Raw genomic sequence first — 19,025 nt, 5'->3', positions numbered from 1 at the left:
TGAACTTGGCAGTAATTAAGAGGCACATCCAAGACAGCCAGAGCACACTGCCAGCTCCTGGTGCTGTCCCCAAAACACCCCTGATGTCCCCAAAACATCCCTGATGCCAACCCTGCTCTGCCCAACAGCTGTGCACAGCATCAGCCACTAATGAGGGTGAAGTCAATGGAATAGCAGGAATGAGATCCTCAGTCTCATGGTCTGAGCCTGGTTTATATTTCACAGAACACAGGAGCAGAGCTCTACAAAGCAATCCCAGATTCCCAGAAAACCTTGCCAGAAAGGCTGGAAGATGTCTCCACATCCCCCAGGTCAGACCTCCGGCTCAGAGCAGAACTCCTTCCAAAGTGGGAGTGAAGCATTTAATGCATTATCCAATTTAGCCTCCAAACTCCCAGGGACAGAGATTCCATATGATACACAGATAATTAATGCAGTGGAAAGCAGAAAGAGTGGCTCTTTTCCAAAGGGGAGCTAAGTTCACTGCCACAAATCAGCCACCACAGCACCCAGCCAGCAGCTCTCCATGCACACCCACACTTGGACAGGCTGCAGCTCCCCCAGGCCAGGGACAACTGCAGCTCCCAGGGAGCTCTGTGCTGGCTGAGCCCTGCTGGCAGCTCTGGCACACCAGAACTTCCAGAAAACCCACCAAAGCAGAGTTCCTTACCTCCAGGCCTGTACACCACATCATCCTCCGTGATGAAGGACGTGATCTCGCCGTTGTCGGTTCTCTCGTAGCGCGACTTCTTCTTGGGGGGTTTCTTCTTGCTCTTCTTGGTGGACTCCTCGGTGGTGGCACTGTTGTTGTCGTTGTCCTCGTCCTCGCTGTGGTCGCTCTCGGCATAGTTCTTGGCACCTCCCTCCAGGGTGCAGCTGCGCCGCGGCCGCGAGTTCTCGCTCTCCCGCTTGTCCCTCTTGTCCCGCTCCTTGTCCCGGTCCCTGTCCCTGTCCTTCTCTTTGTCTTTGTCTTTCTCCTTGTCTGCTGTCATGATTCGCCACGTGCCTTCTTCTGTCCTCTCACGGCTGGGCCTCCGTGAAAGGTAGACAGTGAGCCTGGGCTTCAGTCTTCTGAATTTCTCACTCAAAGCCAGGAAAAATTCAACCACTCCAGCAACCCCAGCGTTTTAGAAAGGTTCTTGAAGAGAAAGAGGGGAAAAGCACATGTTAGTATCCAAAATGCTTTCAATTCCTGAAAATAAAAATTAAAATCTAATTAAACCCCACATCCTGAAGTAATTCACCATGGAAAGCACAAACAGTAAAATACAAAGCAGCCTTTTGAAGACTCGATAGAAATGGTAACTTCAGTGTTTGTGAATGTCTGAAGCTACCTCCATCCTCAAAAAAGATCCCTCAACTCCTTAAAAAAATTCTCCTGTGCACTGCAGACATGTAATAACTTGTTGGATGGGAAATGCTCGCTGAGAAGAGGCATCATTTTATACCTGGAGCTAACAGGAAGCATGCAAGTGTGAAAAACAAATCCCATCAAACACTCAGGAAGGGACAAGTGCAAAGGAGGAAGAGTCTCCAGCTTTTTTCTGGAAGCAAATGACAGAGTTCAGCAAATGGCTGTATTGTTTTCCAGCTCAGCTCCACTCACAAGTGATGCCCTACAAAGCTGGTACAGGGTAAGGGATGCCATCTGCCACTTGCAGGGCAATCTGTTAGCAAGTCCTGCCCCTACCCTGCTTTTCCAAAAATAGAGCTAACCTGTAATCCACAGATTACAGGAATTAATTAATTGAAACCGAACCAAACCGCAGTAGTTACAACTGAGCCAATGAAATCTGCTTTTCCATGTATGAAAATAGGACCTTTCATGAGAGAAGAGTATTTCAAAAAGGAGGCATTCAACACACAAAGGTAAATTATCTTTTTTTTTTCCCTAATTCGCCAATAATGCTGAATTTGCCCACATCCAGCTCCTAAGTTTCCAGGAAGCTACTATATGGTGCAGCTTGAAATCAGCCCAGAGTGTAGAATGTAGTCTGAAAGGCAGAGACCTGAGAGCATTGATTGCTCATGCATTAAGCTTTTGAAACCACATCAGAGAAGGGAAAAGGCTGGTTTGATTTTTGAGAAGTCAGCTGAGGAGTCACTGATCCCATGCACTGGAAATTCCTCCAGTCCTACACAAATCTCAGACCACAATACTCCTGTCCCTGCTGACTGCTCCTCGTGGCACTGCAAACAGCCAAAGAGAGATAAATTGCTTTTGCTGCTGCAGCTCAGGCTGTGCCTGGAGTCTCTCAGGCGTTTCCTGAATGAACCCATCAGGCAGGTAGGAAATGATGCTGTTTTGGTTCCCATCACAGCAGCTGCCATGGCTCTGATAACACCCAGGGGATGCAGGAACTCCACTGCACACACCACAATGAACCTGTCAGTTCCAGGGAATGCTGATAGCAAAGGCTTGCAGGGATTCAGTAAGAAAGGTCTTAAATTTCCAGAGGCTGGGGAATTCCCCAGCAGCACAGCTTGGGTTTTTCTGTTGCTGTTCATGCAAAGATCAGTGAAAGGATCACAGCCCTCTTAGGGCACAGCCAAATGCAGCACAAACACCTTCCTTGGACTAGCAAGTGCAAAATGTCTGGTTTTTTTTTTTTGTTTAAACCATTTCCCATTAAAAAATCCCCATCAGTCACCACAGTATTTCATTACTGGGGATGGGTAGCAAATGACAGAAAGAGCAGATACGAAACCTGAACATCTACAGGCTTTTCCCAGGATGAAGAGCTAAGAAGGTGCCAACCACCCCACACCTCCAAACATAAAGGAAAAAAGGATTTTAAAGTTCCTGTTTTAGAGACGAATAAAGTTGATTAGTAACTGCCAGATAATGCATCCATATTTATTTTACCTGCATCTGAAACACTCTGAGCTCCACTTCACATTGTCTGAGTCTCAAGGAGCCAGAGCTGTGCACAGAATTCTGAGAAAGCCATGATTTCAGTGCAGGCTGCTCCTTGCTAGACTTTAATTTGAAAGTGAATTCCAAGTGAACCATTTGGCACTGGTGGAGTCTGTCCTGAGGTGTTCATCCCACCAAACCCAGTGACCTCCCCATGCCTGGTGGGTGAAGCAATGAACAAATCACACCCCAAATGCAGCTCCTGCTTGTCCATCTCCATCCTGCCACGGAGCACAAAAGCCTCCAAACCCCCAGGGTGACACTCCGGGCTGGAAACACTGATTTACCCCAATTCTGCCATCAGCAACCAGAGACCAACCCTGCAGAACTCCACAGAGCTGCAGCTTTAAGTCCTTGCTGCTTCCCTCAGATTAAATTCAAACAAAGTACTTCAGTGTTTTTATTACAAGTCCAATTATTATGGGGATTTTTTTCCTGAGTTTATTTCCTTTGCACAACCCAGTTCTGCACAGAAGAGTAACACTGAATAAACAAACACCATGTTCAGATTATTTCATTTACAGCAGGGCTGTGCAAGAATCAGTGTGTAGCACGCTTTGCTCAGTCTGTTCATCTGTGAAATTTCAGTCAAATGGCCACTTTCCTCCCAGCTCCCATTTCAGGGAATCCCATAAAAAGTAATTTTCATAGCCGTGGCTTCCCTACATAAATATATCACATTTCCGAGACTATTCCACTCTGAATGCTCAATTTCAAAAATCCTGCAAGATTAAACCAACACCACCACTTAGACTACTTCTGTCTAAGAATAAAGCAGCTCCATAACCTTCCGAGGAGCTGCAACAGGCTAGGAAAAAACCACATCTCACACATTCCTTCCTCACCCACCAACCAGCCTGGAACAGAATGCTACAAACTCCCCATGTTGCCCAATTGCTCTTTACCAAAATATAAGCACTGCGAAAACACATCTGCTGACTCAACATTGCTCACCAGCTCCAGATGCTGAGTGGGTTCAGCACTTGCACCACTCAATGTGGAATTATGAATGAGCAGGGAACCCAAAAACCACCAGCACAGAAATGATGAAAGCCCTTTTTTTGAGCCTTTTTTGCTGCTCCCTGCAGTAAACTGGGATAACACATCACGTGTACAGCAATCACACAGATGTTTAGCTCTGGATTAGGGCAGCTGAGGCAAACACACTGAAAATCTGGAGTGGTTTTTGGCAAGCTCTGTGCCCTGGGTTTCCAGTGCTTTCACTCCCTGGCAGTTGCTCATTCTCTCTGTACCAAACCCACCAAAGCAGCTGCTTCTGTCATTCTGCTCCAGCAAAGCCATTCAGGTTCCAGCAGCACAGGCTGAAGGGCATTAAGTGCCTTTGATTCTGCTTTGCTGCTCCTTCCACAGGGAATTCATCCCGGCAAGAAGTCACTGCAGCTCAAAGGGGAACAATCACGTTACAATAGCTGAGTCTGGTGTACAAAGCAGTGGCAGAATAGCCCCCGTCCATTATTTGTTCAATGCAAGCTGAAAAACCCCAGGAAAAATGTTAACTTCGCTGCAATCACACTCGAAGACCTTTTTGTTGTTATTTTTTAACCAGAGCCTCAGGATATGGCCATTTCTCCAAGTCAGTTTATTTCATCCACTCTGGGAGAACTTTCTTTATCTCCACCCACTCTGCTACCAGACTTGCAAAGTCTTTTTTTATCTGAAATTGTTTAGAGATCAAACATGAGCCAAAAACGTGTTTGCAGAGTTACTCACTGAAGTCTCCTATTCTCTGCTTTGTAGCAGAAAATGAAAATACTGACAACCTCCTGACATATTCAAATGCTGATTCATAATCATTAGTTCACAACCATTATTTTCAGCTGATCATTACCCTATATTCACCTGGTTCAGGGTTGGGCTTTTTCCCCCAGCATTTTAAATCTAGTTTAAAATTAAGTCTCAACCTTTCTTACATCCACAAAACCCATTCCACACACGTATCCCAGCCTGGAGACGATATTTGCTCCCACAAGTTACCTGTTCCAGAGAGTTATTTCAGCTCCACACCTGGAAAGCTCTATCAGAGCCAAAGGCACATATAGCACCTCTCTGCACATTAAGCACTTAAACCTCTTAACCAGAATTAAAGAGTCAAGTTTTAAAGACAATGTGAAAGCAAGTCCACCAGAAATGCTAGGAGACTGGAACAGGAAGGCATCTAAGAATGCAGGGCAACTAAAAATATGGAGAAGAGCTCCTTTTTCTTCTTGAAGCTAGACAGATAAATCTTTTAACAAGATTTGTTTGGTCATGTGTTCCCAGTCTTAATAAACACAACAGGACCATTCTTCTGTAAGCTTCTAGTCTCACATTGCCAGATAAAAAGGCACTGTTTTCAGCAAATGCCAGATTAAAGGAACTATGTGCTGCCACTGCTAGAGTTCCTGCCACGGAGCTTTTCTAATTTGGATGTCAAGGAAGAATTTTAACTCAGTTTAAGTGCAAGGGATTAAAATTAGGGGGAAAAAAAAAAAAAAAGGGTATCAAGGCTCCCCCACACTCCCCGAGTCCCCAGGTCTGATAAAGCTCATTAACTGCAAGGGAGCCACACACATTTAACCTTTAGCTTGCAGGAAACAAGGGAACAGCTGTTATCAACTTTCTCCCACATTCTTTCCCTATCGCCTGTTTGCCATGGAAAATATGAGCTGCAGATATTCAGAGGGACCAAGTATTCCAGGAGCTCAAGCAGGATCTCCCTCAGAATATTCCCACTCCCAGGCTCCATCCATCATCCCAAACTGCCAGCACTGTGCTCCTGACAGCACACATCCAGCAGCTGCAGAGCGAGGGGAAATTCAGTGAAAAACCAGCAGAGGAGGGGGAAAAAGAAAGGAAAAGAAAGAAGGAACAGAAAAAAAAAGGGAAAAGGAAAAGAGGATACAGACCCCATTACTCTTGGAAAGTATTTCACTGTATGGAGAGAGATTTTACTAAAGATATTTGCTCCAACTTGCAAAATCCCCACCCTGCTGGGTTTACCTACAGTATTTTCCAACCAACCACCACACACACAGAACTTTTCCCCCAGAACATGAATGCCCCAGTCAGTAAAATGTCCATTTTCCTCCTCTGATCTGTGCCAACCCCGCTGGTGCCAGTGGGGTCAAAGGGGTCCTGCTGCCTGTCCTGGAATGCTCAGGGGACAAGTCTGGGACCTTTCTGGAAGTGAATTTGCTGAAAGTCCCAAAAAGCTCTTAGGAGTCTCTCCCATGATTTATGTGCCTCTTATCAGTTGTCTTCCTTATCTCCTTCCCCAGCATTGAGTTTATAGCACAAACACAGCCCTGAGCACTGCGGCCAGCAATGGCACTGGGAGTTACATTTTTACAGCCCACTAAGTACATGAAATTAAAGTGTGTGTTCACTTTGAACTGCTCTGTGCCAATCTCCCCAACGAGACAGGGACAGGAACAGCAGCCAGGTCAACACACCGAGCCCAGCAGACAATTCCAGGTGTTTCCCATGACTGACAGTGACCTTTTCTTCCCCCCTGCTATTTACCCAACTTGACCTGAGCAGAGCAAACAGGAGATGTCACATTTCTGAGCTGCCAGATTGCAGCTCCCAGCCCTGCACATTGCACCCTCCATCAGCACGCCCTGGCTGGGGATGTGGTGGCATTGCTCCAAAACCTGATTTTGGTGTGACAGAGCAGCCACAGGGGTGACAGCCCGGATAAGATCCTAAATCCCTCTCTTCAACACAACCTTGGTGCTCCACAACTCAAAGGAACAGGGCAAGAGCAGCAAAGCAAGACTTCGAGGCAAAAACACCCCTGCATTTATCAAGAGAAAAATGACAGATTATTCTGCACGTCTTCAGAGTCACCTTTTCAGAGCAAATTGCCAGGGAAGCATCAGGCAATCATGAGGATTTTTAAGGATTGGCTGGTAAGGACCTAAGACAGCAAAGTAGCATTTCCCTTTGGGTTATTCCTATTGGCAGAGGGAGAACAAGTAGAACAAGTTTCTGTCTGTGAGAGGCCAGAAATTCAGTAAGACCTAAGAACAAAATTCTGCAGTCAGTCAGCTTTGACCACAGAGCACACTGAAGGACTGGGGATGAGATTTGGAGTGAACATCTCAGCTCCTACCTCCCCCAAAAGGGATGAGCAATTTATTCACAATAGTGACACAACAACACCTGCTTTTAGACACTTTTACACAAGCTCCCATAAAAGTAATGTCATTCCAAATAAGCCACCTTTTCTCCCCACACTAGTTCAAGAGCAGCAGCATAAAATCAATACAATCTTTAAAGTTTCTGTACTGCCAAAATTAGCAGATAAATTAGCTATGCTTTCTGTTCTGTTAGTTTGGTGAGAAGTGCAGGAGCAGCAGGGCTGCTGCTCTGTCACAACTGAACAGTTCAGCTCTCACTCACCTGAGTCACAGAACACCAAAACCAGCCTCTCCCAAAGCCCTTTTCCCTCCCACCACACTCCCCAAGGATTTCGCAGCTGTGTGGTTTGTGACTCCAAAAGCAGGGAGCAGCCAAGCTCAGAGCCATGAGCAGCACAGCAACTCAGATCCCAACCCACTGCACTGATCCTTTCCATCAAGGGGATGCTCAGAGCTCCTCCTGTCATGTGAAAAGCTGCTTTAATGGCCTCCACAGCCACAACCCATGGGAACAAACAGACAATAAATATGAAGCCATGGATTTACCCTGCTCTGAAGTCATTCATGCTTAATGTAAATGATTACAGCGATACAGAGTGATGGAAAGCAGTCATCCCATCACACCATTAAAAACCAGAACTTGAAAAAATGACCATATCATGCAGGATAACTCCCTCATATACCATAGGATAATTCCCCCGTTTAGGAGAATAGACCCATGGGACCTGCAGGAGCTGCTGTGAAAACAAGAATAATTATCTGGGGAACCTGAAGTCATTTGGAGCCACGAAAACATCTGCATTATGAGGTTGCTTAACAACATTTAAAACAGAGAGGGAAAAAAAAAACTTGAACCAAAACTTGTTGTTATACGCAGCAGTTTATTTTGAACAGATAAGACAGATTTTGAGAAGCAAAAAGGGTGAACCCTGAAAGCATGCAGATGGATTTCTTGACAGGCAAATCTGTGGCAAAAAAAAAGGGAAGTCTGTGGTATTTTTACTACAAAAGGTAAAATAAAAACATTCCAAAGTGCTGTAAATTCAGAGCTGGGAAATACCTACACAGAAATCTAAGCATAAAGAGAAATTCCTGGCACACAGTAAGAGCCAAGCTAATGGTGACAGGAAGGAATCCTTGCACAGAACAGTACCATGTGTCACTCAGAAGAGCCCTGCTGTTAAGGGATGCCTCTCCAAGTCACCAGTACATCACACCCCTGGGTCTGCCTCCAGGTCACTTATTTTAAGACAAAAACGAATTTTGCACAGTACTGAACACATTCATTTTTGTGTGTTTATAGAACGAGCCCATTGCTGCTTTGCTGGCAACTGCAAGTGTAACTGATCTCCAACTCTCAACTAATTCCAGTTTCCATTCTAAATTTTATTTTGGTACCTCCATCTCTGGAACATGTCTACAAATACCTACCAAACTGTCCCTCCCTGGATGTTTTTAGCTGTGCTTTTCCCCATTGGATGTTTCATTTCCCAATGGCTGAACACCCAGCTGTCCCTTTGCAATCCTTTCATCCTCCAGAAAGCTTCAAACTCTAGTTATTTAAATCACCCAAAAGAGAACTAGACCAGGTTATTTTTGGAAAACCCCTTTGAGCAGGAAAGGCAAAACCTCTGGTTTTCAGCCACATGAGCTGTTTCATTTAACTCCAGACACATCTGAGCTTCTCAAAAGGGAAGGGTAAGTGCAGGGTGGGCTCCACCAGGATCTGCCTGACCAGACATTCCCAGGGAAATGCGCTATAATTAAAGCAATTTCTCTCTAAAGAAAGCAGCATCCTGAGATTTAGAGACTATCTACAAGACTAACTGAAGCTGTGCCACTTAAGTGCTCCATAAAATTCCGTAATAGCGGAAACAAAGGAATTCTGAGAAGGTGGAGGATGGCACAACGTTAGCTGAATGAGCAAGAGATATCAAGAGGACATTTTTTCTCATCCATTTTAAAACACTTTCTGCATAAGCACGAAGACAGATGATATCCCTGTCTAGAGGAACTGCCTTTAATTTCAGCCATTGCTCCCATTTGGTCCGAGGGCAGCTTATTTTGGTTAATGACAGAGCAGACGTCAGAATTTCCCTCGCTGCGCTCCTGGCCGGCGCAGCAGCGCTGCTGTAATCAGGAGATTAAGTGTGCTTATTGATGTGTGAAATGCAGCCTGGGCTCTGTGTCACATTAGAGCCTGGCTGCAGCTCAGGGCAGCCCAGTGCTCAGCAGCTCAGCGTGCTCAGCAACTGGGATGGATTCAATTACACCTCACTTCCTTTGCTGCGCACACAGAAAACACTCATAAATACTCCTGTTTAAAGGAGTAAAACCTCGCTGGGGCAAGTGTGACCTTTGAGCTTTAATCTCCGGCAGGTTCTGCCACGAGGCAGCAGGAAAATGGCTTGAAAAGCCAACAGACAATCCTGTGCAAGAGAGAATAAGCACAAAGCTGTGAGGTGCACTGCTTGAAAACCAGTTTGTCTGCAGCAGTGATAAATATCTCATCATCCCTCTGTGCTCTTGCTGAAGTCCCCAAACACGAGTTCCAGGTCTGTGCAAAGAGGGTCTGTGTTTCAGGGACCATACGAGCTCCTGTGTGACCTTAAGTGAGAGAAACCAAAGCTGTCAATGTCAGCCTTTGGCTCTCAACATATTTTCGCCCCAGAAGTGCATCTCAGTGTCTCTCACCATGCACTGCCCAAGGTGAAGCTCCACACTGTCCACTTCCCAAACTGCACATTTCTCAGGGCCACCCAATGACTTCTCACTGGACAAACTTCCATAGGTTTTTTTCCCTTAGGTCTGGTCCACTTTTCTGGAAGTCAGAGAGTTTCCTTCAAAAAAGAGCAGTTTCAAAGATAACTTTGCAGCCATGCCACTGCTGCTGGGCAACAACCAATTCAGTTCCTGAGTAGATTTTAAGCACTATTTTTAAACAAAAAAGGACAAACTCTCAGTTCTACACTTCAAATGTTTCAATACTGTAATATTACATTCCCAACAGCAACTTCTCTGCCCCAGCAGTGACCCCAGCAGTGCCCAGCTGCCCACTGCCAGTGAGCCCACTGAAGAAGGGACTTCACCACTGGCTGCATCTTCCATCAGAAGAGGAAAAAAATATTAAGAAATGCTCCAAGTGATTAATCTACACCAAGGGGAAATACTTTAACACTGCATGAAATAACTTCTGGCTTTGGTCACGCTTCAGACATTAATATAATTTCTAGTTGCAGACTCTCAGCAGAGGCTCTGAGCCCCTGTGTGACTCCAGCAGGATCTGCTGTGGCAGCAGCAGTTGGATCTGTGTATTTAGGTCTGATCTTGTAAGCTGCTGAGAACAAGGCTGCAGAGTAAGACCTTAAGCCATTAAGCACAGAATAACCAATGCAAATAACCACTAAGCTACACATTAAAAGTGGTGGCCTCGTTCACACTCAGTACCACCACAGCTCATCCCTGCCACCAGCACAAACCAGCACATGGCAGAGGTACTGTGGCAGGAGTACATATTAAATAAAATTTTTTTAAAAAGGAAAACCATCCCTAGCTTTCATAATTACATGCTAATGCTCTGTGACATGCAAATGAAGATCACACAAGCCACATCTCATACTGAAAATACCTTCCAAATGGAGGCTACTTTCCCAAAATGAAGCAGAGTGAAACTCCTGACTCTGTTTTCAAGGTGAAGCTTTAAGGTTAGACACCACCAACATCTCTGAAACAACATTAAATGTTTAATAAAGCAACTTGCAGTCTATAGCAGACTAGACCCTGGACTAAGCAGAGCACCATAAATGGTTCAGAGCAGTGTTTGATCTGCTCTGACCAAGGAAAGTCTTTTAAGACCTTCTTTATTCCCACAATAACAAACTGGGGTTACCACATCTCCTTGTTCTTTCAAACGAAAACCTGTGATCCCTTAGCAACCAAAGACAGCAAAACAAATTACATGATTTATTAGGGATCTGATGCACTGAAGTTTTCCTTGTAAAAGCTCAGCTTTGAAGACTCCTGACTGAAGTTTCCATCATTTCCTGCACTGAGCACTCAGCAAGCAGGAGCTCAGAAGGATGTCCTGCCAGCCAGGCTTTTCCTGAAACACCAACCTCACCAGGAGCTGACTTCAGAGCCACTTCCAAAATACTACAGCAGAAAATTCACTAGGTGCCAGTTGCCCAAGCAACTGGGACCTAATTAAATCTGCCCAGCACTTGAGGGATTAGGCTGTTTTCTCCTGCAGCCCTGCAGCCTCTCCCCTGAGATAACACTCCCAGCTATGGGCAGATTTATTACTTGCTGACTGCTTCTCACATATGCTGATCTGGCCTTTGAATCAGGATGAACTTTGCTAGATGTGACATTTCAAAACTAACTGCGAAGTTATGGACTATTTTTTACGCAAAATATGAAATAAAACGTTATGTAGAGCATTTTCATATCAAATGGTATTGGTAGGACCAAGAAACAAGAAACTCTTAGGAAGGGTGTTTCTCAAGCTCCCAGCCCAGCAGCCAAGTGAGAAACTTTTCATTATTTCCCACTCGTGCTGTGTGGTTTATTTCTTTGTCCTTTGCTTCCCAGACAGGGATAACTCCAGACACACTGCTCAGAGCTTTAAAAAAACCCACAAACTAACAGCCTTTTTGGAGAGGGGACAAAAAAACCTCCACCAAACCAAAACCTCCAGAAAACAACACATCAAAGCAAAGCAAAAACCCCAAACAAAGAAAAAACCACAGCAAGAGTTCTAAGAAAAAATCCCTATATAAATCTAGACAAAAAAAAGTCCCAAACATAACCACTATCTTCCTCACAGATTATGCTTCAAAACAAAAATAAAGTGAAGTTGTCAAAATAAAAGTGAAGTGAAACATGCACTGTTTAGGCTGAAAGAGACAGGAAAAGTTTCAAGCCTCTCCTAAAGATAACCATGGAAGTTTTTATTATTCATCATCTCTCCACATGCTCATCTCCAGGGCTGAATTCTGGTTTATCTGCCTAAGAAGAACAATTCAAACACTTTAGAATTTCCATGGGAGATGTTTCCAGTGGGAGCCACAGCAACTCCACACTGCACATCCCACAGAGGGGAAAAAGCCCTCAGAATGTGCTTAACCTGACACACAGTGCTTGTAATTTAACAATTTAACAATTTAACAATTCTCTACACTCCAACAGAGCTGAGATGTGCACTGAGCAAAGAGCTCCCTGTCAGGAACTCTGTCATGCTCCTGAAATCCTAACCCACTGTCAACTCCCCCAGGAGAGAACAGAACAAGAGTTATATTTACCTTTGGCATCTCAGATGCCACAGGAAGTCCTCACAAGAGAAGAACTCAGCCAAAAGCATGGATTCAATAAAGGTTTGTGCCAAAACAGAACTTTATACAGCAGCATTTGTTAAAAAAAGTCAAACTCTAAAGTTCAGCAAGTGCATGTTCAGCTTCATTCCCATTTATATTGCTGACTCCATGCTTTAAAAGTCCACAAGAACAGTTTTTACCAATTCCATGGGGATTGTACAACTTCCCAAGGTGAATTCTTTTAGGAATTCCTAGGAATTCCATTTAACCCAGAACACACTTCATTCCCTCAGTGATGTGCTCTGGTGTAAAGAGAACAGAGCCAAGGTGAAATCCTGTCAAGATCTGAAAAACCTCACAGAAAAGCCACACAAACAGATGGCATAATTTGGGTTTTAAATGCTGCTTAGCATTTCCAGCTGCAAGTGGCAAATATCGAACATGCTTTGAATATGCAAATGGTGAGATCAACACAAGGGAGGACAATGCAATTTCTGGTGAAGACAGAATGTTCAAACAGACTGCACCCCATTTTCATACACGGCTCATAATTACTTTATTGCACTGGGAAAGGGCAATGCTTTCCCAACAATCTGATAACCTTGGGCTGCTCTTAACCCTTTCACAGCAGTTTTAACTGCAAGCCCAGCCTGGGGCTCCAACTTCAAGCCAATTCCAGCAGTAACAGTGATATTAAACAGCCAGGGAAGATGAGTCCCACCTCACACTCTCACACATCAGCACACAAGACACCAAGGAACATTCAATTATTAAGCAGGAACTGCCATATGTATATAAAAAATCCATTCCCAGCTCTAACCTCACAGGAATAGCTTTATTACCAGGAAATGGAAATCTGATTTTTGGCTTCTTTGTTAGATTTCAATAGGAAATGGAGCAAATACTGTGTGTTTTGACTGCCTGGAAGAATAAATTCTATAGGGATCTGTTACTATGTCAAACCTGAAAAAAAAGTCCCCAACCTTAAGTGCTTGAATTGTATTGACTCATATCATGGCTCAGTCATTTCCACACTGTCTCGTGATTTCACTGCTCACTGGGGCTGCTTGTGCTCAGCAGGCTCTGAACAAATCCAGGAAACTTCTCAGCAGCAAAAACCACAAATAGCTGAGTTCCCAGGTTCAGCTGTGGGTTAAAAACCTGCTGTGGGCACAACCAGAGGTGCAGAGAGCTCCCCACAGCCAGGATGTAAGCCCCTGGTCGTGGGGCAGGTAAGGGTGTTGGGTGTGCAGACTGAGCAGATTAGGATGCTGAAACCTCCCCCAAAAAGAGCTTAAAACCACTTCACTTGTAAGTGTTAGGATGTTTTACTGCCATCATTTCACTAGCTAGATGAGCACAAAACTATGCCAGATTTATGGATTAAAATATCAAATGCAATGGCAAAACTCTGCACTTTCTCCAGTTCCCAGCAATGCTCAGAACCAAAGCCCTGATCTTCCCAAACAAGATCAACACACAAAACCTGACAAGAACCTTCAAACTACAAAGTGGTTTAAACTTCAAGCAGCTAAACAGAATAAAAGGTTATCAGACTGCAGATGCTGTTGGAACACTTACTGCCTATTAACAAAATTCCTGCTTTATTTCAAAAAACAAGTAATTTTGATGTCTACAAATAGGCAAAATCACAAAGGAAACATTGCCAAAATCAAGGCTTTTTTTCTTGCTGGGCTCAAGAAAATTCAAATCAGCACTTAAGACAAAATATATTACATGCACAAAACTGGTGTTAGAGAAGCAGCAATTATCTATCCCACAATTGGTTGCTTTCAGTAAAAGGTTTACCTATCACAGCTTTTTACAGTCAGTTCATTTAAAAAAGGGGAAAAATAAGGAATGAAAAACCTGGAAGTATCAAACTTTTAGGCACCAATACTAACACATTCCAGATTTGTTATTTCACACTATATTGTCATCTTATGAAAATGAAAGCGATATCCATTTCCACAGAAGACTAATTACACCAAGTTTCCTTTCAAAATTTGCCATTCCTTCCCAAGAGAAGAGCACAGCTACATCATTAATGCTGAATTTACAGCCTCCACTTCTGTACTTTTGCTAACATTAGAAAAAGCCCCAATTCCAAATGCACCAATTACACAAAAAAACATTATGAGAAAATCTACACATCACAATCAAACCCTATCTATTCCAGTAGTAAAACATTTATCCAATTACAAAGACCTTTCCTTGGCTAAACTTGACACAAATGTTCCCCAAAGAAGGCCAGCTTGTTTTAATCATTTACATTTTTCAACACTATTTGTTCTCACTTCGTATCCAAAGGTCAAAACTCAAACCACTACCCCAGGCAAACTCTGGAATAAATACTATTTTTGTCCACTCTTCTGGAAAGAGTTTCACTTCTGCTAAGGAAGCTGAAGTATAAAAAGCAGATTTCCCTCTATTCATTTCAAGATGCCTGACAGCATTTTTCATGAAGTTATCTGATAACATGCTTTTTATGGGTCCTCTGGATTATTCAACTGGGAGTGTTACATCATTATGGGCTTTTCCAGTCTTTAGTAACAGAGAAATTTGTCCCACATTCTGAAATCCTGGAGAATCAGCCAAACCAGGAGCAAGGCTAAGCAAGGTCCAGTTGACCTGAGTTTGAACTGTGATTCCATGACCCTGACAGAGCCTCCTTCCCTCAGAGTCTTTCTGAAATCATTTCATACCCATTAATCGAGATCTGCACTTCAATCTGCCTGTCAGGCTGGTGAGTTATCCAGATAAAGGCTTTCCCACCTTCAGGAACTTCCACTGCAGGAATGTTGATATCCACAGCCCAGCAGTTCAGGGATATTGGAGGATCACAAACCTGGAGGAACTTTTCCTCACACACCAAATCACCTCTGCTGCCCCTTGGCCAACCTATTTCTACAGCAATGCTCTGCACCAAGGGGAAAACCTTTCCCATTCATACACTTGCCTGTCAGAACCACAGGCTCCCATCAGAGCTCCTGCTGTGCCAGGACTACAGTGGTTTAGAAACCATTTTTCATTTTATTTACCTTCAAAACACAAAATAGAACTACTCAGTGCTCTCGTGTCATTTACTGAGTGTGGCACTTTAAATACACAAGGTTCAAACTAATAATAAAACTTATTTTAAAAGAGGAATAGATATCTTGGCTGAAACATTACAGCTCCCAACAACTAATAAAACTTACCTGCAGCTTGTTGAGCCAATGCCATGCCTGAACCACCCCAGAAAGCAGTCAGAGCTGCTCTGCAGCCTTTAGAGAGCTGCAAGTGCTGAGCACTGCCTCCAGCACCACAGACTACATGGAATTCCTGCTCCCAATGCCTAGCAAATGCTGCTGCTCCTGTCCAATTCTGTGACTCTCAGCTGTGGAGCAGAGCTAGCCAAGTCCCCAGCAACACCACAGCCAAGTCCCCAACAACACCACAGCCCTCAGAGCCAACTCTCAGCTCAGCTCCTCAACTGCTTTTGTTTCCTCTAAAGCAGAGCTAGAATTTGTTGAGCTGAACAAATGGCTGAGAGCAGCAGCAGCTCCAAGGCCAGCTCCACTCAGGGTTTGGACACTCAGGGGTGGCAGTGGGCACAGGGTTACACAGCCAACAGCTCCAGCCAGCACCTCCTAATCCATTCATCTGTCACAGCCCAGCCTGATGCTCCAGACACAGCCTGAATGTGAAAACCACTTGGCCAAAACAGCATTACAACAGTACAACCTCACCACAACTGTCCCTATTTCTGTACCTTGCCTTCCCAGCTGCTCTTTTCACCACTCACTGGATCTCTGGTGAAATACCGTGTTAGCCACATCTATCAACAAGTTACACAAATGCTGCTCTTCGCTGTTTTACAAACTAAGCAGTGAGTTCCTTCCAATCCAACATACACCATTACCAGCAGAATCTCTCAACATCACCTGAAGAAGTCCCAGAACAAGGAACAATTAATATATGCACAATGATTAACACTCTGAGCCAGCTCCATAAAGCTATATATCCATTAAAGAATTAAAAAAATAGAAATTTAGAAATTACTTCTGGCTATGCTGAAGCAAAACAAGAGGTAGCATAAACTCCCTGAACCCACAAGACAAGAAGGTTTAGGATTAGTTCAGTGATAAACACCTTATTTCCTTCCCCACACACAAAAATCAAACCCAGGCTGTTAACCACTCACATCAGGAGACAAAAGCCCCATCTTTGTCACCTCTACACAAACAAAAGTAAGCAAAGGAGGGTTTGAGACGCACATCAAGGGATTCTCTACAACCTGTAGTAAAATTGCAAAGCCAGGCGAAGCGTTCTGACAGAACAGCTGTACACATCATTATGTTAATTAAAATTAAAGTCTCATCTACTTAGCATACAAGCAATTCACTGAACCTTAGTGACAAAAGGAAGGAACCATTTCCTCAAAGGGACATAATCCCACACAACTGGAACAAGTTGTCTGCTTACACTGAAGGCCACAGCAGAAAGGAGATAGAAAAGTATTCAAGAAACAGTCCTGGCTATTTTAAGTAAAACAAAGCAGCAGCAACTCTCAAACACACACAAAGGAAGTGGTCGGATAGATTACGTCAGCCCTCGCCTCAATTCATAAATCCTAACCACAAAACAAGACAAATTCGGAGCTGCCTCTCTCTGGAATCCTCTTTAAAGCCAATACACGCAGTTTAGCTCTTAAAATACGCTCTCGAGCAACACTCGCTGATGCATCACTTTCAAACAGCAACCGGGGGGTGAAAAAAATTGTGTAATCCAAGTCAATTCTATCGTGCTGCCAGATCAAATAACATTTGGAGAAGTGCCTGCCAAGCAGCCAGCCTGCCAGAGCACAATGAGAACTCGAGTGCTCGGGACTCAAACCACCTTTCACTGCTCCCTGAGATCTTTATAAAATAGTTTAAACACTACTAAATTACAGGGCTGGAAAAACAAATAAAACCTTTTAAATGCTGCTCCTACACCATTCTCAACTTGCTGTTAGGCATCTCAGACGTCTGTCTTGTGATAGTCACTGGGCACAAGTATTCAACAACGCCACTGCCTGCAAGAACAAAAACTGAGAAAAATGTGCAGTCGGTTGCACGTCTGGAACTAATTGCCTGCAGATTAACGGCTTTACATTGGAATAGTGCTGTCTGTAGGGTTTGAAATCCAGTTGACTTGAAACTCAGTTCCCAGAAGAAACATAGCTGTGGAGCATCTGAAACTACACTTCACTAGGTTTCTATTCCCCACTTTCTCCTACTTCATGCCCAACGTTAATGTTAAGTTTAAAACAAAAACAAAACAAAAAGAACATTAAGTGGCCTTGTTTCCACTCCCTGACAATTCCATCTGGCTCAAGGAGCCATCCAGGCACACAATGCACCACGCAGGGCAAAGCCACATGGACTCAGAGCAGCTTAAAACCAACTGCAAAACAAAGCAGAGCTGCTCTCTTCCTCAGGAAACAAAGCGGCCGAGCAGGTCTCCTGTCACTATCTCAAAACACCATTAAACATCGTTAAAAAAGTTACACCACACACTGTCCCAATTAGTACTTCAAAGGCATTCCACTGCACCGAGAGTAATGAAAAAGTACTTTCTTCCAGGATAAAGAAAATGCAATCCTTATCTCCTTATCTCATTTGCTTTTAAAAAACAGAATTAAACACAGCAGTCCGGTTACCCAAACTGTTTATATTTAGAACAGGGAGGTAAAGCATTTGTTATGGAAAAAAAAAAACAAAACAAAACAAAAAAACCCTGCAGCCTTAGAGAGTTCTGAACTTCCCAGGCCAATAACAACCTACCGAGTCGGTCCAACTTTTCCTGAAAAAAAATAAAAAAACAACCTGGAGTAACCCAAAGCGGAAAAGAGAATTAAGTCAAGCCTTTCCTCCATCCAGGCAGTTTTCCTTGGCCAGGTAACAATTAGTCAACTTGCAGAGCAGCCTCGATTCTCCCGGTGGGAACACAAGTTCTAAGGCAGCGAGTCACCCCATGAATCCATGGAGAGGCACGGCAGCTCACCGGGAGCTCACCGGGAACTCACCGGGCTGGGCTGAGCGGCTCCGGCTGCGGGCGAACCCCGGAACCCCGGCTGAGCCCCGGAGGAGCCCCGCCTGAGCCCCGGAACCCCGGCTGAGCCCCGGAACCCCGGAGGAGCCCCGGAACCCCGGCTGAGCCCCGGAGGAGCCCCGGCCCCGCTCCGGCCCCACTCACCGAGCTGCCGGCGGCGGAGCGGCGGCAGGAGCAGGAGCAGCAGGAGCAGGAGGAGGAGGAGGGCTCCGGGAAGGGCAGCACGGAGGAAGCGGGGCCGGCAGGCGCAGCTGGTGAACAAAAGGAGGCCCCAGAGCCGCCGAGCAGCTGCGGCGGGCGCGGAGCGCAGCGTCCCGAGCCCCGAGCCCCCCGGCCCGTCACCCCCCGGCCCCGAGCCCCGCTCGCCCCACGCACCGGGCCGGTCCTGGCGGGGCGCCTCGGCACCGGGCGGCTCGGCTCGGCACCGGCACCCGCCGCGTCCCCGCCTCCGCCTCCTCCCTCGGCCCCGCCGGAACCGGGAGCGCCGTGATTGATGGCAGCGCTCTAATCGCGTGGTCAGCGAGAAAACGCATCTGCGAGCGGCGGAGCGCGGAGGCGAAGCATCCCCGGGGCGCT

At 45.1% G+C, this 19,025-nt stretch overlaps 1 protein-coding gene across 6 annotated transcripts in view; it reads right to left on the bottom strand.

The window, feature by feature from the left end:
- Positions 1 to 19,025, bottom strand: part of RERE (arginine-glutamic acid dipeptide repeats) — a 164,905-nt gene that overhangs the window by 110,001 nt on the left and 35,879 nt on the right. For 3 of the 6 annotated variants that reach the window (XM_085079931.1, XM_085079926.1, XM_085079930.1), the window contains exon 2: positions 671 to 1,138. In XM_085079931.1, the coding sequence (XP_084936057.1) occupies positions 671 to 992 (322 nt within the window). In that variant the 5' untranslated portion in view covers positions 993 to 1,138. Of the gene's footprint in view, positions 1 to 670; positions 1,139 to 4,179; positions 4,298 to 17,328; positions 17,431 to 18,824; positions 18,946 to 19,025 lie in introns of those variants that run through there. The other 3 variants (XM_085079928.1, XM_085079929.1, XM_085079927.1) reach the window with 3 other exon arrangements.

This window comes from Lichenostomus cassidix, chromosome 21 (genome assembly GCF_008360975.1).
Source record: "Lichenostomus cassidix isolate B80296 chromosome 21, HeHo_3.0, whole genome shotgun sequence".
NCBI lineage: Eukaryota > Metazoa > Chordata > Aves > Passeriformes > Meliphagidae > Lichenostomus > Lichenostomus cassidix.
Note: the sequence above shows the minus strand (reverse complement) of the source record. Positions and strands in the feature narration are given on the sequence as shown.